Source organism: Pieris napi, chromosome 5 (genome assembly GCF_905475465.1).
Source record: "Pieris napi chromosome 5, ilPieNapi1.2, whole genome shotgun sequence".
In the NCBI taxonomy this organism is placed as follows: domain Eukaryota; kingdom Metazoa; phylum Arthropoda; class Insecta; order Lepidoptera; family Pieridae; genus Pieris; species Pieris napi.
The window spans coordinates 1,498,492-1,519,455 of NC_062238.1; the positions used below are offsets into that span (position 1 = coordinate 1,498,492).

A 20,964-nucleotide genomic window follows, 5' to 3' on the forward strand; every position below is an offset into this window, starting at 1 on the left:
TCTTTAACACAAAAACTACATGTGCCAGGTGCAAGGCTGATGGCCTAAAAAAATGTTTTAGAAGAAACGTGTGGCACTCGAGGACTGCCGCGGTAAAGCTATTGCATAGCATTTTTTATCAACTTAAGCAATTATAATTATTTATTTATGCAGTATTTTTTTTCTTTGATATTAATTCAATCTACCACTCTACCAGATTCAGAGTAACACGCCTATATAGTCTGTCTCACTCTAACTCGTCAGAGAGATGTGAATACGCAGTATGCGTTCTGTCCCACTCTAACGCACCTGCGCTACGTTACCGATCACGCCAGACCGATGTGAGACGCTGCATGCGTTCTGTCCCGCTCTAACGCGTATTGACCGCACCTATATTACGTTATCGTGAGTTAGGTTTTTATTGTCGTTACGGAATTTCTTGATCCGGTCGCCGCGCTCAAAGCCCACGATAAAATCTATGCAATAGCTTAAAAATATACTAAGAAGAAACACTTTTTTTTCGGTATTATGAATTAAAGGATTTCTTTGTTCGTTGTTAAAGGAAGACGAGTGGTGTATATCAACAGCGGCTGAACGAGAAATACAAGAGAATAGGTAAGAATTATGTTACAAAACAAAAAACCCGTGGCGCTACAATCTTTTTAGGTCTATGCCTCCGATCAGCCTCCTGTGCCTGACACACGCCGTCGACCTTTTTGGTATAAAACATGCCGATTTCCTTCCTTCCTTTACTGTTCGAGCAAATGTTAAATGCGCACATAGACAGAAATTCCATTGGTGAGTCGCACGCTGAAGCCACTAGGCCAACACTGTTCAATAATTATGTTACGTATATGGAAAAATGCTTTTTTGCCTAAAGTTTTAAACATATACGATAATATTAATTCGTAATCATTATTTAATAAATAAATAAAAAATTCATTGTATAGGTATCCAAATGCCACTCTCCAGTATTTTTATCGTGGTTCCTTAACAATACAGCGATATAGTAGAACTTCTCCCTCAGAAGCTATAACAGTGGTTACCTTTAACTCTAGGAGGTATCCTAGATAGGCCTATTTTACAAAGGCCACATCTCATTAACGTATCGAAGAAATATTTTAATAATATTTACAGACGTTCATCTCGTGCTAACGTGCGTCGTTTGTGCCGTGCACGTCCGCATTTCGCACGTACAGCTGCCGCACTCATATCTGCTGCTACGTAAGTGCTCCGTACAGTTTATGTAATGTTTTATATATTTTTCTATCTTTGGTCTATTTAGCTAATGTTTTTCATTGATAGATATCAATATTAAAATTTACTAAACTACGCTTTACTACAATTAATGTATTACAACATAAAAAGAACACAGATCCTCGCTATACACATACAAATACATTAACTATTCTAGTGTATACACAGTCTTTTTCGGAAGTTTAAATTATAATTATTGTATCATTAGACATATGTAAGATAAAATTGTATTGTATAGGCACGCCCGTAACGCCGATACAGCGGTTAGTGTGTGCGAAAGAGTGTGGCGATACACCCCTCTCACTCACACGTGCACGCACGCGCAACAATTGTTGGCCAATGTCGTCGCCCTACTTGCTGAGGTAAGAAAAGAACATATTTCAATTTCAAAACAATTTGGTAAAAATGTTTTGGTACTCTTCCTTTTTGAGCTTTATTGAATTATCCAGACATGAAATCATTATATTTAATATGAAAATTCATACTATATGAGATATACAGATTGCCCATGGTCCTCAGAAATGTAATTCGCGAGAAAATATCGAAAAACCGTTCACCTGTTCCAGTAAATACATTAATATCGATTATCGATTAGTTACTTAGACAAAACTAATGGAAAAAAGCAAAGCAATTGAAACATAAACAGTGAAAGGGACAATAAAAAAGGACGCATGAAAAAGAAAAATTGCTCATGAATCACGATTATTTCAGATCAGATAATACGAAAGTTAGGGATACGATGTGGAAAGGTATTGCTTGTACAGATGTTTAAAGGAAGGTAGAGAAGGAGCTAAGCGGATAGGAACTGATATACTATATATATATATATATTATGTGAATATATATAATAAACTAGCTGACCGGGCAAACGTCGTTTTGCCATGTTATATCATTTATAATAAAAAAATAGGGGTTGATTGTAGAGGTTGTATGTATTTTGGCATGCTGTATCATAAAAAAATAAAAACAAAAAGTTTTGTCTAAAAATTAAAAAAAAAAAATTAGGGGTGGACTACCCTGTCAATTTAGGGGGATGAAAAATGGATGTTGTCTGATTCTCAGACTTACTGAATATGCACACAAAATTTCATTAGAATCTGTCGAGCCGTTCGGGAGGACTTTAACCACAAACACCGCGACACGAGAATTTTATATATTTGATAAATAGTTTATGAGTTTTGGAGAGGAGATACATCATTTAGTTGAATAATGTTGACAAGTATTTGAAGTCAGTTTAAATTACCTTAATTTTATTTCGTTTACAGAAATGGATCAGTCACGACTCTCGTCGTATAGTGGAATTACTGTCTCGTTGGAGCCGAGGTGATTCTACCCAGCAGTTACTCTGCAGTGCCCTTATATCGCCCACAAAATTGCCCATGAGCGAGTGGGCACACGTGTATGTAGCGACATGTAAGGCCAACTTGCCTTCTCACACTACGTTTAGTTATTTATCTAAGGTAAGAGGTTTCTACCTTTCATAGTTAATGTAAATAATCATTGGTACAGTTATATAGATGTTGGCAGTGTTGGCCTAGTGGCTTCAGCGTCGACTCTCATCCCTGAGGTCATAGATTCGATTCCTACCAATGTACTTTCTGTCATTTAAAAACGCTTTATTGATTTATTTCCGTTTAACGAGGGCTTTGAATTTATTTAGTAATTATAATTTATTATTCTACCATTCGGAAGGATTTTTTATCGCTCCCGGCATTCCAGGCTCATTAGGTCCCTTATTTTATAATTATATCAGAATTCATGGTGTCTGTATCATACCTGCCTTTTTGTAAAGTTTTTCTATGACTGACATTATTTAATTATATATAACGAATTATAGTTTCTGGATGTCATCAGTTCTTAGCTAGAGAGTACCAAGGTTTACTATTTGATATTAGTTTACCCGGACCATTCATAAATTATTCCTTGATATCTTACAGTTTGACATATCCCGTTGGGCCATCGCAGTAGATACAGCACAGCGTAGAGAAGTCCTTCTAATAATCACTGACACTGCGCAGAAATGGGGCCCTAAACCTGACACGGAGCATCATGTGCTTATAGAGGTATTTATTTTAGGTTTTAGGCTAACTTCAATTCAGTTGTTCGATGTCTTGCTACTTGATACTTGCATTCGAAAAATTTATCAAGAAGTAATTGTACGCGCAGGTGTCTATCGTTCCAAAACTGAGTGTTTTTTAAGGCAGTTTTACGGGCACCACTATGTGGAACCAGCTGCCCACTGAAGTATTTCCGAAGCAATTCGACTTAGGGTCCTTCAAGAAAAGAGAGTACCAATTCTTAAAAGAGCAGGAACTTGTCTTCTGGCAATGCGAGTGTCATGTGATGATAATAATCATTAACATCAGGTGAGCTAACTGCCTGTTTGTTCCTATAATTATTATTTGCTTAAAAGGCCGGCTACGCACTTACGAGCCCTCTTGCAATTTGAGTAGGATATCACTTAACGTCATCATCCTGCCTGTTTGTCTGTTATATATAAAATATATTTTTATTTGCTTTATTTAACTATTATACGCACTGTTTGAAATAATTTAGTATTTTATTCTAAAATCAACAACACTAACAGTACTTATTCATATTCTTTATTATATTTTTTTTAATGTTTCTCGACATTATCGTATTGGCATAGTCTGTAAGGATAATGTATGTATTTCTGTAATAAATAAATATATAAAATATTTTATTTATATTAACTGAATAGTGAAGCAATATACTTCTTCCATTTCTATCGCCTTTTCTATCTTAAATCATCCACTATTTTTTGGCTTCCTCTATAATTGTATATACCATCCTTCTTTTTTCATTTGGTAACTTAAGCATGGTATCACCAACAGCTGAATTGGCATCTCCTGGACAGACGTGTCCTCCAATAGGCCACATCTCATTTAACATCGGGTGAGGTTGTGGCCGTCTGTCCAGATCTGTATTAAAAAAATACATGAGAATAATCCAGTCACAAAGGATATATGCTTTTCTATATTCTTCTTCTGACAGATTTTTCAATGCTGTCAATATTTGGTTCTTTACATAATGTCTAACATATCAACGATACTTTAGACTAGACACTATCGAAATAATTTTTGTTACAGCTTTTAGGCGTCCACTCACACGCTATTGTATCATCTGCGGAACTAAATGTTCATGTGTGCGAAGCTTTCCGACGCGCAGCTTCAGGAAAATTACCGCCGGGATTTTGCGCACATTTGACAAGAGCCGTAGAGTCGCATGCGCATCTGCTGACCTTTGATCAGGTATTGATATGAAATAAATAAATAATAACACGTGTCTGTGTAAAAGATATGCATACAATTTAATATAGATTTGGTTATTATGAAATAATTTTAAATTTTATTAGGAGTCTGAAATTTTTTACCATTAACCAAAATAGTTTAATAATAACGCTAAGTTAATATCATTTGAGTAGTTGGCGGCTTCAGCGTGCGACTCTCATCCCTGAGGTCGTAGGTTCGATCCCCGGCTGTGCACCAATGAACTTTCTTTCTATGTGCGCATTTAACATTCGCTCGAGGCTTGTCTTAGTCCCAAAAAGTCAACGGCGTGTGTTACTTGCCTATTAGATTGACAAATGATTATGAAACAGATACAGAAATCTGAGGCCATGACCTAAAAAGGTTGTAGCGCCACTGGTTATTATTAATATTACTTTATTTCTAAGCTTTAGGCTCAAATTTCACAGATTCTGTAATTGCATGATTATAGATCGGCCATTTCCTACGCGACGTAGGCAATATTTGGTGGGAGGCGCGTAAAAGTTCCTCGAACAGGCAAATGTATCCCCAATACGCAACGCACGTAGCGGCCGTGTTGACCTCACTACAACGGGCATTCGTCGAGGCTGCTCGCAACTTGAGCTATGCTCCTGAAAGAGGTAAAATATGGCGATGTGGCTTAACTTTTATGGGACAAGGGCCAAACGATCAGGTCCTGCAATACCAGGATGCTTGATAGGAAGGAAGCTCTTGTCTTGAAAATATTTACCAAGGAGAGTAGTTGACCCGGCAAACGTTGTTTTTCCATGTATATTATTTCTAGAATTTTTTTTTAGTTTAATAGAAATAACTATCTACTATAATAAAAAATAGGGGTTGATTGTAGAGGGGTAAAAATTAAGAGTTAAAAGTAAAAGTAAAGTAAAAAATCATTTTATCATATAGGTAACATAATTTACACTTATGACTCGTCAGTAAAGAAATACATATTGATGCTTCTAATTTTACATTTACTGCCAGTTCTCAAGGGCGTAGAACGGAAGAGAAGAACTGGCAATAAACTCTCCGCCACTCTTTTTAATCGCCATTTTTTTTTGTTTTACAAAATGTTTGTAAGGGGCTGCAACCATTACACCATGTGACATTTTAAGTAATTAAAATTTGTATGCTATATTATAAAAAAATAAAAACAAAAAATGTTGCCAATGGAATTTCGTATTCTGCTTCGACGGCCGATGTTGAAACTCAGCTGCAGGTATTAGTCCGAACAACTCTGAACACTTTCCATGGTTAATGCGGTAGATTATGATCTCAGCCGTCGGTAGTTGAATTTAAGATTTTAAACACACGCATATCTTACGTAATAAAAGTTATTGTCTATAAATGTTTGTGTATATGCCATTTCAGTGACGCTATATTCCTGGTCATCAATGGTAGAATCTTGGTCAGCGTGGATTTCACCACAATCCCTCGAGCCACTTCTTCCTTCCACGTGCGAGGATGAAAAGTACACGCAAATGCTTCAAAATTTTCTCACTTGTGTACTGAAAGTTATGGAAGATAGTCCCGGTGAGTTTGTTTTTGTTGATTACTTAATATGAGTTTTAGGTGATTATTTTATTTATAGCTTTGAAATGCACCTATAGATGTTTTAATACATAATCTGGTCTTGCGTAAAACACAGAACGTTATCGTTATAGGTCCATTTTAAATCAGCATAATAATAATAACCTTGTAATTCAGATACTGTTACATTTAAACACATTTATATCTCATTCATTCCGGTATGTGTGTGCCCTTTTTTGGCAAAGGTCTCCTCCAAATCCGGCTGTTCTTCTCTGTGCCACTCTCTTCCACTTGCTGTTCGCGTAATTTGGCCTATCCTCTTTTTCGTTTATTGTACCAGTTTCTTACTTTCTTGCTCTAATTTTCTGTTCCTCCTGCCATGAGCAACGCCCACTTCCACTTTAGTTTATTTATTTTTATAGTAACTTCTGCTACCTTAGTTGGTCTTCTTAGATACAAGTATTGAAGATCTTTATTTTAATTACTATGCTTTTTTTATATTTTTCATGACTTCAGCGCCCAAAAGCTATTTCATGCTTTTGCCCCATTTACATTACGGGATCGCCAATTTACGTTATTTGCAAGTTTTGTCATCATTTTTAAGCGTTTAGCCAAACAGTCAGAAAACTTATGCCCTGCAATTTCGCCCTCAACTGCGAAAATACCTATTTAAAACATTTCATAAAAATGTATAAAGATAGTCCTTTAAAACTTATATGTATAACAAAAACTTTGGATTTTTCAGATAGCACAGAATCTCTTTTATACGAAATATGGAGTTGGTGTGTGGAGACATACTGTGCCAACAGTAGGGACAGCACACAAGAGTGCCGCGTCCAACTGTCTGCATTGTTGTCTGTGGTCCTACAACTTGACTGGCGTCATCAGTGGTTTAGGTCTGCTTGTCTTCCGAGAGTTATTCAGGTGAGACTTAAAACCGATTGGATTCAAAACCAATGGCCATAACCAATCTATGTTTTATAATATTAAAGCAAATCTCGTCGAACGCGAAGGTCATAGCAAAAATTTATGTTACCGTAAAATGTATGTCTAAATACTGTTAAAATACAATAATTTCTGGTAAATTAGGTATCTACGTGCTTTAAATTTCTTGTTTTCTTTTGTCTGTACTACGGTTGCATAAAAGAGATCGCTTTAAGTTTCTTGCCTCCTTAATAATTTATGCTATCTAATTAATTAATGCAACAAAGTGGTTATAAAAGAAATATAAATAAATATATATCCACAAAAAGTATTCTTGTTATGAACACCTTTCCTACATATATCTGTATCCGCCCTTGCAAACCGATAAAAATAAAACTTAATTAACTATTTATTATATTATTTATATCATTTACGGACGAAAGTTTAACGTGACAACGTCATAACAAAACATTGATGAAATGATTGCAAACAATTGAATCATTTTATTGAATTATCACTATTTTGTATGGATACAAAGAAGGAGTGAATCCACATCACATCACACATAGGGACGCATAGGCAAATCGAGTGGAAGAGAGATAGATGCGGCGCAAGCGTACAATGAGCGTAACGGGACAATGAGGCATGCTTTTTCGTGCGTGCAGCCGTTCATCGTTTTACTAGACGTTGTCACGTCAAAAATCATTAATTCTTTTGTATTGTTCCACCTATGTATGAACCACAGTCTTTCTGTTCACCCACTACACAGAGATGTAACGTGGGGACCAGCATCTGTTTATTTAGCTACCATACATGTAATGTTTTTTTTAAATAAATAAATATTTATACAATGTGGACGTTGTGACCAGTGTTTTTCCATATGACATAGTAACTATGGCAACAAACACTGTACAACAACGCACATAAGTAGACCCATAATTGATGGAATTAATATTTCAGATCAGCGAATCAGGCGATAGAGAGATCACGACGTGGTCCAGTACTACGTTAAGTCATACGCGAGCGGAGACGTGGCTGCGTTCAGTGCCTGACGTACACGTCGCCCCAACGTTGGGTGCGCTCTTCGATTTGTTCGTGTCAAAGAACATGCAGTTTTCAGAACAGGTATAGTTTCGTATCACCTTTGTGTAAAATACATGACCTGGTGAACTTCGTATCACCTACATATATTTTTGTAATGTAGTCAAAACTTAGCACAAATTTTTAATCTAACGTAGATTAAAAATTTAATATAATAATAATTTATTCCATTTAGATAACATCCATTTTAGTTCAAGTACAATGAAAAGGCAAATTTTAGTTACGAAAATCAACAAATAAAAAAAGTGTCTGTACTTATGTACACGCGTTAGAAGTAATACTTCTTTAGCATCAATCTTTTCAAAAAAATTATTTTACGTATAGCTAACTTCAGGGTGTCGGTTTTTTGTGACGGTGTGCGCATCGTAATAATTTACTCTTATCAGTTATCCCTAACGCGCCAAAAAAAGTATAACTTCAAAAATAAAAAATTTGTTATCATAATCCAAAAAACATATAACAAAATCAGGGACTCGGCGTAGTAGTTTTTAATCTACCATCAATCTAAAATTATACTACTGAATAGCTAAAGAATCAAAGAATTTATTACCGATAAAAGAGAACGGTGTCGCATCGCGTATGGTGGAGGGGGAAGCCGTTGTAAGGTTATCTTATATATAAGGATTTAGAAAAAAATATATAAAATTTAGTGTTATGTAAGAAAGACCTTTTGGAATTTGTCCGAAATTGTTCTTTTTGTTGAAACATCGTGAGGAAACCGGCTTGCCTTAGACCCAAAAAGTCGACGGCGTGTGTCAGGCACAGGAGGCTGATCTACTTGCCTTTTAGATTGACAAATGATCATAAAACAGAAATCTGAATCCCAGACCTAAAAAGGTTGTAGCGCAACTGATTTATTTTAGTAGCAGTTTGTCTTTCTTGTCTTGAAGTTGTCTTCAGTAGGTCATTAGCCTATTTCCCAATATTATGATAGCTTTACCTTATTTATTTTCAAGTTCATATCGGAATGTTGCGGAGTTTCCTGGTGGAGACTTCCTACAGAAGCTCTGGATCAGCTGCTAGAGAAGTTCTACTTCCAACACCATAACCCAGGAATGCCGTACTGCGACCTGCCACAGTTCCGGTAGTTATTGTTTTTTACACGCTTTATATTAGCTTCACCTGTATGTATGTATGTATGTAACCGATTCCTTCGGACTCGATTTTGACCCACTTTAAACGGACAGATTTTATTCAAATTTGGCGCACCTGTCAAAGGTCGATGACAATGCAATAATCCGAAAAAATAAATTAACTAAAAAATAAATCTGTGCCATATTTTTCGCCTATCGAGCAACCCACGCTTTTTCACAATAATACCAGTATTTTTTGTTTTAGGAATTATTTTTCACTTTTTAGTTTGATGTGCTTTAAAAGCGTGTTTTTTAGTTTTTTTAAACTATTATTTATTTTTACTTTTCAACGCAACGAAATCACATTTGTTAGTTATTTTTAACGTTGTAACATTATGTTAGCTATTTCGACTATGTACTTGCGTGTTGTTCCCACGAGAATGTTAGTGCGTGCTCCTATTTCACCATGCCTCCTGCTGATAGAGAACAAATCTTTGTTTTTAAATTATTTTATTATTATTTATTACTTAAGATGTCATCTGGAACATGGTGTAATAGTTGCAGCTCCTTACAAACGTTGTGTAAAACAAAAACTTGGCGATTAAAAAGAATGGCGGAGAGTTTATTAACAGTTCTTTTCTTCCGTTTAACGCCCTTGATTTGAGAACTGGCAGTAAGTGTAAAATTAGAAGCATTTAATATGTATTTCTTTTTTTGACGTTCATGAGTGTACATTGTGTTGTTACCTTTACTCTGATTTTTAATTCCGTAGAATTCTGACAGCTATCATTTTTTGACATGTCAATGATGGCAAACCTTTGTCACTACTTCGTCACTTGAGTAAGTAAATATATTTTAGATTTTCCCTTTTTGTAGGTAAAACATAAAAAATACGTAGAATTTTTTTATTGCCCTCAAATTAGTTAAATTTGTCCCTTTTTTGGTGGAGAAGTTTTTTAGTAGCAACACTTATGAAATGGCAGAATTTTACGGAATTAAACATCAGAGTATATATGAATAATTTGAGTTTGACTTTGATTCAAGAGAAACGCGACATCGTTTCGTCTTTTGTTTTACCATCCCTTAGACTTTAATAATTCCTTTGATTCCATAGCATTGTCCTATCGGCTAGTCAGCTAAGCGTTCATCCAAACACGCCGAGTACGATCGGCAATAATGCCACGTCACACGTGAAGCGTTGCCGCGCCGTTTCGCAGTACGTAAGAGCCGTTGTGTCGCCGCCCTTACAGTCGCATCTAAGGACTCACGTGACAAGATTATTGCAAGTTATTACCGATCTTGGTAAGTTGCATATTACTATAAAATAACATTTTAATTGGTTCTATCTCGGGTGTAGGGAGTCTATTTTCTAATTGTATTTTTTAAAAAAAGTTCAGTTATATACAATATATATTATAAATTAAAGACGTGTATGTCAGCCCGTATGTACGCGATAAAGTCAAAAACTACAAAACAGGTTTTGTGGCGTTCATATGATGTTGCAGATATATATAATATAATTTATTAAGGTTTTATGTAAAATCTTGCGAAGTTCCACGCGGTCACAGTACGAGCGATTTTTTAGAAGGGCTTTTATAATTTTTCTAGTAACACTAGTGATTCGATTCTTCTTCTTGTCATTTTTACCGAAATATTGCGATCTTTACATATTCGCAATAGTTTCTTAATGACGTCTTTGGTTAATATAAAAAAAGCCATTCATTATTTCATTAAAGTATTTGTTTCAGTACCATACACAGACACACAGGGACATTTAGAAGAAATTCTCAGTCGTATAATGGTTATTATGTGTATGGAGCCTGCAGCTAAAATTGTTCTACCCGTAAGTTTCAATTCACTTTCGTATAGAAAAATATAATAGATTGAAAAGTGTGAATTTTATTTGATTTTTTTAATCATTTTAAGTTTTAGATTTGTATAAATATGAACAAGAGTTAAAAATTTGTTTGCCAAAGTTTTACTTGTAACATGTGTACTTCGTACGCATGCTCTTTTTTTTATAACACTTACGTAAATATAGTTTGACAGTAATATGAAAAGATATTTGTGAATAAGCAGATGAATGCTTAGCAAATAAGATTTATATTAAACACTCCAATAATGCCTTGATTCACTATAATTCACTTCTTTCACTTCACTTTACATAAACTGTATAACTTTAACGTTAAACAAAGGAATGCTCATGCGCATGTGTCACAACTTCTTTTATAATCTATTCTCTTCTTCTAACCGAACGATACAAATGGGTGCGCACTTGTATTAAGGTTATTAAGAATATGTTTCTTAAAATGTTTAAAATTTAATTTAATTAAATAATAAAAACTGTTATCTCGAAACACAGCCACGCTGGTTCTCTTTCACAGTTTTCACAAATCACATATAAATCGTTGGTCTTAGAAAAAATGCAATGCTTATTTAAATAAAAAAATAAATTGCATATTTGTATTTCTTAAACTAGTTTATTGTCTTTTATTGTTATTGTATAATTTTATTTAATGAAACATTTCACAAAAAGATCGTACCAATTCTTGAAAGGTCGGCAACGCACTTGCGAGCCTTCTGGCTATGTGAGTGTCGATGGGTAGCGGTATCACTTAACATTAGGTGAGCCTCCTGCCCGTTTGCAAAATACATTGTATTTTTGTATGTCGTGTGTTTCGTTAGTGGGCCTTTTTAAATTAAATAAACATTCTTTAATAAACATTTGTAATACAGGTTTTATTACAATGGCTGTCACAATGCAACAGCACGTTACGAGTAGCGAGCATGTCCTCTGTAGCTTCGATCACGGTGTTCGATTATTTTCTTCCTCTAGCTGATTTTTTGGCGAAGACACACTTAAATAGTGGTAAGATTTTATATATTTATTCATTACCTTTGTTCGCAAAACATCTCTAGAGCTTTACGCATATGCCCATAACATAATCGGGTTCTTTCCAAAGGGAAAAAACAAATTAATATATAATAAACATTTCGAATTTCGGATTCGGGGTTTTTAAGATTCAGGCATGCGACTGCCAACCTTGAGGTCGTGCGTTCAAATCCCGACTACTTGATTTTTCTTTTCATGTAGGCATTTATTAGCATGGTTCGCAAGCATTATCTATAAAATAAAAATGATCAAAAAATCTCTACAAGATAAAAAAAAATGGATTATTTTAGTAGCCCTTAAGATTAGCGCTTTTATGTGTTAAATAATAAAGTATTATAAGATAATGAAATGATAAAATCTTACAGCTGATGGCACGGGTTGGCAAGAAGCAGTGATCCGTTGGAAATCAAGCCCCTGGTGGGAGGCGAGTGCGTGCATCAAACGTGCTGGATTGTATGCCGCGTACGCACTTCTACGTGCACGTCCCAACGAGCACACGCCCGAACGTATATGTGAAGCTTTATTGGCATTGAACAATGCGGCGATTAACTTGTAAGTGGTTTTATCAATGTTCTTATTATTTAGGACTAAAATCAAGATCAACAGTGGGGCGGAAAATAATATCTTCTATATTTAATATATAAAATTCTCGTGTTGTGGTTAAACTCCTCCGAAACGGCTTGACCGATTCTCATGAAATTTTGTGTGCATATTGGGTATGTCTGAGAATCGGACAACATCTATTTTTATCCCCCTAAATGTTAAGTCCATCCCTAATTTTTTTTTAAATTTTAAATTTTTTTTTATGATACAGCATTAAAAAATACATACAACCCCCAATTTTCACCCCTCTACGATCAACCCCTATTTTTTATAACAAACGATATACATGGCAAAATGACGTTTGCCCGATCAGCTAGTTTATATATATATACTTTTTATCTAAAATAATTATTATGTGTATATATTAATTATTTTAGATAAAATAATATATTATATTATTAATTATAAATATTAATAACATTTCTCGAAACAGTTAATCCCATTTTCGACTCTCCTATAACTTCGGTGTGGATTAAACTAAAAGTCAACATACTAATTTAAATGCAAATGCATTAAAACACAATATATCTCACAAATAATGCATATATTAAATTAGATTGTGATGTACTATTGCCCATTATATTTAAAACAATTTTGATATGGTCAGTATAGGATGTTGTTTGGTTAGGTCATTACCTAATAACTTAAGACCTTCTGTCTTAAGTAGGGACTGAATTAACCGACTGCGACTGATAGGTGTACTGCGTTGCGAGACTTTTACAAGTTATGTTTTATGGCATCTATGTTAACTGTAGGAAAACCTGCCTATAATATATCTTAGAATACGCAATTTGATAGCGTCTTTATGACTGAGAACTAAAATATGTACAGACCCATAAATCTTAGGACTTTTTATTATTATAAATACTTAATTGTGTAAAATATAGATTTTACAGAACGTTAAAAAATGGAAAACATTTGTAATTTTGAGAAATTGGAAAAATAACGAGATTTTTATTTGATTGGTATAATCTTTTCGCATTTCAATATAAATACATTTAAAATTGTTTTAACGTAGCAATATCTTAGTAATAAATAAAAGATGAATTTAATTTTATTCCAGCTCCGAAAACGAAGAGATAATAGCATTATGGATTTGCGTTGTATCTCGTATTGCCACTACTCAAGGGGAGGACGCGAGGGAATGTAGGAATGCTGCGCAGGAGTTGATCGATAAATGGGCAATCGAGCCCAAACGTTCCTTGCTTCAAGTTGTCGCTTTGCAGACTACGGCACCTGCGCCTACACCACGGTATGTATATCTCCATACTCCATTTATGTAAACATTTAATTATTGTAGTTATTAATAAAATTTTCAATTGAAGCACGTTCAATTGACTAGTTCAGTGTTTCCCAACGTATGGCCCACACCCCACAGCGGGGCAATTCGTAAATCGACCCGACCTTTTGAAAATTTACTTTCGTTAACAATTTTCTACTAATTTATTCCTAAAACCTATAATTTAAGTTCTTAAAGTGAAAAATTTAATTTTTAATATTTAAAATTATGTATGTACATTTCATAAGAGTTTTTGAAGGCAAGAAGAAGAAAGGTTGGGAAACACTAGATTAGGTCAAATACAATTCGTTTCAGGGATTAGTGGAAATGATTTCTCATTTCCCAGACATCCTATCCTTTGCCTATAATTCCTCGATTTGTCTAATTGAAGATGAAATAGGATTGCTACGCTTGACAGAATGACGCAAAAGAAAATGGCCCTAAAAATTCGTTCATAAAGACTCGTTTAAGACAGGAAATTGAACTGAAACGAAAGACCTTATCGAATATTTTTTTATATAAAAGAATTAATATTTTCCTGGTTTTTAATATTCGAAAAGATGGTTACACTAAATGTCGACTTCAAAATAGGGAAGGTTTTTCATTTATTTTTACACAACTTGGCGATTCTAATATTGTTCAGAGAATTTTTTTTAAAGACAATTCACACCAATTGACCTAGTCCCATGCTAAGCTGGTGAAGCTTGTGTTATGGGTACTCGGCAACGGATATACATACATATAGATAGATAGACATATAAATAAATTAAACACCCAAGACCTAAGCACAACACCAAATGCTCATCACATCGATGTTCGTCTCAGCCGGGGATCGAATCCGGGACCCATGGATTCGCAGTCAGGGGTACTAACCACTAGACCAATGAGTCGTCAGTTTGATATTGTTTTAATTAGTGATATTGTCTTCTCATTTCCCAGACATCGTATCCTTTGCCGTTTTGCTCAATGCATCACATCCTCATCGGACACGACCGCCCGTTTATACGAAGCAGCTGTAAATTCTGTACTGGGTTCGACTCCCGGTGACGTCGTAACGTGGTATAAAAATCCTAGTCTAAAGAAGTTATTGCAATTAGCTAATAAATTGTATCCTAATAGAGAATTGTACTTTGGAGCGGAGCTTATGTAGTTTTTGTTTTGATACATAAAAATGGGTGAATACTTACGGGAAGTATTTTTATTCAATTTTTTTTTCCAAAGAAAACCTGTTTTTGAAACGATTTGTGTTTAATTTTTTTTTATAATTTTACTGTTGGAATTGTATATTTTACTCCAAGAAAAGTTATTGCAACGACTATATGTTTTTTAACTATACTGTTATTGAATTTGTCAATATTTCAGTATAACAATCTGTATACTTTTAACAATATGACAAATTTTGTGTATAATTTGTTGTGTTTCGGAAATAATAGTCATAGTGAACCATTTTGATGACATAAGGGTATCCACGCATATCTGGTATCATGTGCCATGTGGGTAATTAAAGTTAATAGGTTTTGAAGACGGTTTAATTTTTACATCGTTACGAAATTCTATTCGTAAGTTTTAGTTCAAATAAATTGTTGTTTCATCGTGAAATTGTATAGAAATTAAATAAAAAATTTAATTGTTTCGGATTCTTGCCAGTTCGATTGTAAAATAATTTTTGTAATTTAGTTTTCATTTGAGTAAAATTTGCTTTGTACGTCCCAGTTTTAAAATTGTAATTTTGCCATGACTACTTTTTTTAACTAAAATATTTTCTATTAATAAGGTAATAGGAATCTTTGGTAGCTGTACCAATTCTTCTACTTTCTCTATTGAGAGTTTGACAGCGCTCATATCATAAGTTTGTATATAAATATATACATATTATGTTTACTCATTTATATACTCACTACTTCTGTTTGTTTATTATTTGCTCAAATTAGCAGATATAAGGATGATTAAGAAAATCTCATGTTTTCATTGCGTACACTTATTCTAATTCTATGTAAGCAAATGTTTAAAAACAGTATCGAAGAACAATCCTATTATTTCTTAACAAAATGGAAAAAGTAATCACAACTAAATAAAATTCAGGTGGTCCAATCACTTTTTTTATTAACTCCTTACGGTGAAGAAAAACATTGTGAGGAAACCGATGCCTTTTAGAAAAAACAAATGAACATATGATACAGAAATCTGGGGCCCAGACCTCAAAAGGTTGTGGCCGTACTTTTTTATTTATTTGTGAGACTTAGAATGTTTTGTCTCTTATTTATTGCTAAGGATAATAAAGACAAAACGTTCAGTAGTTTCTAATGCTATTATTATAAACTTTCTTTAGAATTCTTTAAACTGAATATAATGATTATGCCTATTTAGGAGTATTAATTTGAATTTCCATTTCCATAGTATTGTTGTTCGTTTATTTGTAAGATGCGCCTTGGTATCTTTCGTGTACGATCAAGTTTATCTCTAAAATTGTTTGTAAGCAATCCTCTAGTTTGGTAAAGATTTAACTGTGATATGTATTGTAAGAGATAAAGACTTTGTATGTGAATTATCAATAAATATATCGAAATTAATTAAACTTTTATTTTACTATAAGGTAGAACAATTGTATATTCGAATCTATTTATAAATAAAACAATTTCTAGTTTCTACCATTATTCATAAGATTTCTTAAAGCGATGAATTTTTCTCTAGACAAATCTCAGAGTTCAAGTTATAATTTCTTAACTAACAAATAAGAAATAAGGGTTGTATGTATTTTTGTATGCTATATTATACAACAATCAAAACAAAAAAAAAATGTCTAAAAAATAAAAATTTTGGGGTGGACACCCCTTATCACTTAGGGGTTTGAAAGATAGATAGTAGCAGATTCTAAGACTTACTGAATATGCATAAAAAATTTCATAAGAATCGGTCTAGCCGTTTCGGAGGAGTGTGGGAACAGACATTGTGACAATGTATCTAAATATGATGATAGAATTTATTTTTATATTACATTTAATAAATATTACGATTTCTGCTAAAGAAGTCCATTTAAACGTTGGCTTAAAATCTTGAGATTACTGTGGAAGTAACCGTTTCCCATGATAATGCATAACCAGACCAAGAATCCCCGATGTAGTAGCTATGGCTGCAGCATGCGTGGTCTTTATAGAGCTGCCCCAGAGCCAGCCCTTGGGGAGCCAGTTGACCAGGTGTATGATGTCCAGGAAATACTTTGTGCTGGTAAGGGTTGCTTGTGTGAAGCGAGCTGGTGCGCATTTAGTGGCTTTTTCCTTTAATTGTTGCGCTGAGAGATGAACAGTGCGAATTGATCTGAAATGAATTTAAAATGTTTATTTTGGAAATACGGTAAAGTATAAATGAATGAAGCCTTTCAAATTTCAAATGAATTATTCGTAGGTTATGTTAACGGGCATGAATATTGTATTTTTTTTTTAATTATGTTTATTATTTATTTTGTGGAACATGGTGAAATGGTTGCAGCTCCTTACAAACATTTTGTGAAACAAAAACCTTGGCGATTAAAAAGAGTTGCGGAGAGTTTATTGCCAGTTCCGTTCGTCCGTTCTACGCCCTTGATTTGAGAACTGGCAGTAATTGAAAATTAGAAGCATTTAGCATTTACGAGTAATAAACATTCTTCAGACGTTCATAAGTGTACATTGTGTTACCTAAATGACTAGATAATTTTGAATTTGAAGTATTCATTTGTATTATATTTCTATTTTATTATAATGACATCAACTATTAAGTACGAAATATTTTTTAACTCTCTCAATATCCGTAGTGCTGATGTCGCAACCTGAACCATAACAGTACGAATTTTCGTATATTTCATGACGACGTTTGTACGTAGGCGTTTTCGTCAAACCCATGTTCTGTTTATATCTTAAAACTTACCTTATAAAACCTAAGAACGCACTCAAAGACCAGAACAACTTGTGCGCTGTCCGTATCTTGTAGGCAATTTCGTCATTGACTTTCAGCACACCCGTGTCCAAGAGCCATTGAAGTTTCTCAGCCTGAAGGAAGGTGAGTGTGAACACGCTGTTCGTGACACCTAAAGCACCCCACCATGGACCCTCCTGAAATAATTAAAAGATATGAAAAACGTTTTAAAGATATGAGAAACGATTTTTTTTAACGTTTGAAAATAAATATAGTCAATATTACTCAGGGATTATCATTGTGATGTTTTTTCTTTATTGTCGACAATACTACACCTGTTAAGCATAATTCACAGAAGTAATATCCAATCCAACATAAAAAATGAGCCTGGCCGAGGCATTATTGAAAAATATAATATACTTTATATATAAAATATATATAAAGTTGTGTTACAGATTAGCTGAATTTAATTTATGATTTTATGAAAGTAATATTGTATTACAAAAAAGAATACAAAACAAATATTAAGTTCACGACAATTTAAACCAATTACCTCAAAAATAAATGAGCGTCTGAAGCGCATAAATATTTAAAAATATGCTTTTTCATTTGACATCATTCTACAATTTTTAAATCTAAAATCCGTCACCATCCGAATATTGTGGTAATATCTTGTCGATTCAATCCAACTCGAACTCAAAATAACTTTATTCATATGGGTAACCAAGAACACTTATGAACGTCAACAGAAAAGATGTTAAATGGATTCTAAATTTACATTTACTACCAGGTCGCAAGTCAAGGTTGTAGAGCGGGCTATAAGAACTGGCAAGAAACTATCCGCCACACTTTTTAAACGCCAAGTTTTGAGTCATACAAATTGTTTGAACTGGAGCAAATCAATCTCTTGAAATGATCCTAATCCTTGGATTAGGATCATTTAAATAATCGTCAAATTTATGAAAGTTATAATTCTCTAATTTCGCTTGGGAGTTTCTTGTAAAACGAATACAATTTCCATATATTGAGTGGTTTATCTTCTGCAGCCTGGTTGGTTTGCTACGTTTATTTCAATACGATCTTTAATTTGAGGGTAGACTTTACCTCATCGTCGGGATATTAATAAAGACGTTTGACAGTTAAGAAATGCATGAATATTTACAATTAGGAGTTTTTTTCCGTTAAATTAATAGTCAATAGTTACGGAACGGAGACAAATACCAATCAAAAGCCATGAAAATCGGTCCAACCGTTGTTGAATTATAAGTGGTCGAACAAACTTGACCTAAATATATTAAAGATAATTCTAGTACTACTTGTACTATATATACCTATCAAATATATGTTTTTTTTAAACATAATAGTATAAATAAAATATAACACCTAAAACTATAGAATCTGTAGGAGATAAACATGACAAATTAAGAAACGTTTGATAAGATTAAATTTATTTAACGGTAGCTTACTGTTCTTGTGTTCTATTGGCATAGATTACTCTTGAATTATTAATGCGCTACATAAAATAACCCTAAACTATTACAATTTATATTTTTTTATCTTTAACAAAAGATTAATTATAACATGTATGCGGAATCTAATTACGGAACTAAATCTAAGGTTAAAAAACTTTCATTATTAACGGAAGCGGAACTAAGTGAGCAGGCACAAATATGCAGCATGGAATAAAATAATATATTTCCGACAAGTTCCAAAGGAAAAAGGTGCCAGATTTCTAAAAAAAACAAGTGTACAACCCCACTGTGATCTTGGCCTCATCTTTATATTAGCAATTCAAGTATAATCCTTTAACATCGAACACATGTCATCGAATTTTGGGCGGTAAGATATATCGGCATAGTGTACGTATATAATTTTTTTTTAACGCATAGTTATACAAAAAGCTGCATCAAACGCCTACTTACGTGTTTCCCAAGTCCATACGTGTAAAGAACTTTCAGAGCGCCTGCATCGTCAAAAAGCCGCAGCGTAGCTCTGGTAGCAGCAAAGCGAGTGCTTGCAGTCAATAATTCTTGACGATTCGACGTGGTGCCCCATAGCTTTAGGATGTAGCTTGTAAGAGCTACTACCTATTATCATAATTATTTTAACACAGTTTAGAAAGCCTAAAATCGTGAATATCTATTGGCCGATGTATGGATATTCACGAACGTTAATAAATAAAAAAAGAAATTATACTTTAGGTAGTAATAAAAATATGTTTTAATAATTTTAGTATTGTTTCTAGATCCTCAAATTACTGCAAAAGCTTAGGTTTTAATTAAAACCTACTTACAATAAGGATCATTTATCATTCGAGATTTAATATAAATATCATTGACTAATATAAATAAGAAATTTGAAAAATCGTCTTACCTTATCTCGATTAGCATGTGACTGCAACAAATCGCAAAACTCGTCCACAATCTCCATTCCTATTCACTGTTATTATAATATAGTGTGTCGTAATAAATTCAATTTTTCTATCAACTATTTTATTGATTAGATAACAGTACGATAAACCGAAAATCCTTCCTGATGAGAATTTTCAGTTCGTAAAATAATTTTAAAGAAAAACACGCTTTGAACAAATCATATATTGAACTATACACAAATTATTGTATATTAATTGAGGAACATATTTTACAGGAAAATATTCTATATAGAAAATGCTTAGTAATATCCTGAGGTAAGTTTTGTACGTCAATTGTTAATAGAATACTCCCATTGATACAAATTAAATTGTACGAAGCTAGTTTATTGGTAACAATTGAACAATAAGGTATGTTACATGATGGCGAAATACATATACACAAAATAGTTCGTTAAAAAAAATAGAAAATTAGATAAAATCATCAAAATATTTTTCTTTTTTTTTCAGTTTTAAATGTATGAATGCATTTTTACTCCAAAACTTACATCAAGTGTTGATTATTGAGCGTACTTTAACGTCATTGAGACAGGTACCACTAAAATATTAATTAAATTATAATGTTATCAAATAAGGTGATAACGAAATAAAAACCCGTTTTCGGTATCACACGTACAAAAAAACTAATAAACTGAATATGCAAAGTCAGTTTAATCGAGTTCTATTTATAAATTAAACAATGGGTTTTTATTCACCTGTAATTCTGCGATTTTACCTTT

At 33.5% G+C, this 20,964-nt stretch overlaps 2 protein-coding genes across 2 annotated transcripts in view; one reads left to right on the forward strand and one right to left on the reverse strand.

Moving 5' to 3' along the window:
- The window catches only part of LOC125049697, a 38,729-nt gene extending 22,233 nt beyond the window's left edge, over positions 1-16,496 (forward strand). The window contains exons 24-40 of the mRNA XM_047649119.1: positions 542-594; positions 1,117-1,203; positions 1,475-1,598; positions 2,502-2,696; positions 3,174-3,299; positions 4,347-4,508; positions 4,978-5,146; positions 5,895-6,056; positions 6,799-6,977; positions 7,938-8,102; positions 9,035-9,162; positions 10,266-10,453; positions 10,900-10,994; positions 11,888-12,020; positions 12,410-12,596; positions 13,711-13,899; positions 14,866-16,496. Coding sequence (XP_047505075.1) covers positions 542-594; positions 1,117-1,203; positions 1,475-1,598; positions 2,502-2,696; positions 3,174-3,299; positions 4,347-4,508; positions 4,978-5,146; positions 5,895-6,056; positions 6,799-6,977; positions 7,938-8,102; positions 9,035-9,162; positions 10,266-10,453; positions 10,900-10,994; positions 11,888-12,020; positions 12,410-12,596; positions 13,711-13,899; positions 14,866-15,076 — 2,553 coding nt within the window. The 3' untranslated portion in view covers positions 15,077-16,496. The remainder of the gene's footprint in view (positions 1-541; positions 595-1,116; positions 1,204-1,474; positions 1,599-2,501; positions 2,697-3,173; positions 3,300-4,346; positions 4,509-4,977; positions 5,147-5,894; positions 6,057-6,798; positions 6,978-7,937; positions 8,103-9,034; positions 9,163-10,265; positions 10,454-10,899; positions 10,995-11,887; positions 12,021-12,409; positions 12,597-13,710; positions 13,900-14,865) is intronic.
- Positions 16,497-16,835: 339 nt separating this feature from the next.
- LOC125049666 (peroxisomal membrane protein 11C-like) lies at positions 16,836-20,822 on the reverse strand. The gene is made up of 5 exons (XM_047649065.1): positions 20,734-20,822; positions 20,191-20,349; positions 19,740-19,904; positions 17,830-18,014; positions 16,836-17,241 (listed from the first exon to the last, which is right to left on the reverse strand). The coding sequence occupies exons 2-5, from the start codon at positions 20,245-20,247 to the stop codon at positions 16,986-16,988; spliced, it is 663 nt and encodes a 220-aa protein (XP_047505021.1). The 5' UTR covers positions 20,248-20,349; positions 20,734-20,822; the 3' UTR covers positions 16,836-16,985.
- Between the last annotated feature and the right edge of the window lie 142 nt (positions 20,823-20,964).

What these genes read in the sequence shown, in the direction of transcription:
- LOC125049666 (XM_047649065.1), bottom strand. Translation starts at nt 20,247, where the DNA reads ATGGAGATTGTGGACGAGTTTTGCGATTTGTTGCAGTCACATGCTAAT. An exon ending in CGTATGGACTTGGGAAACAC is followed by an intron (nt 18,015 to 19,739) that starts GTAAGTAGGCGT and finishes TAATTATTTCAG; the next exon opens with GAGGGTCCATGGTGGGGTGC. An exon ending in GCGTTCTTAGGTTTTATAAG is followed by an intron (nt 17,242 to 17,829) that starts GTAAGTTTTAAG and finishes AATTCATTTCAG; the next exon opens with ATCAATTCGCACTGTTCATC.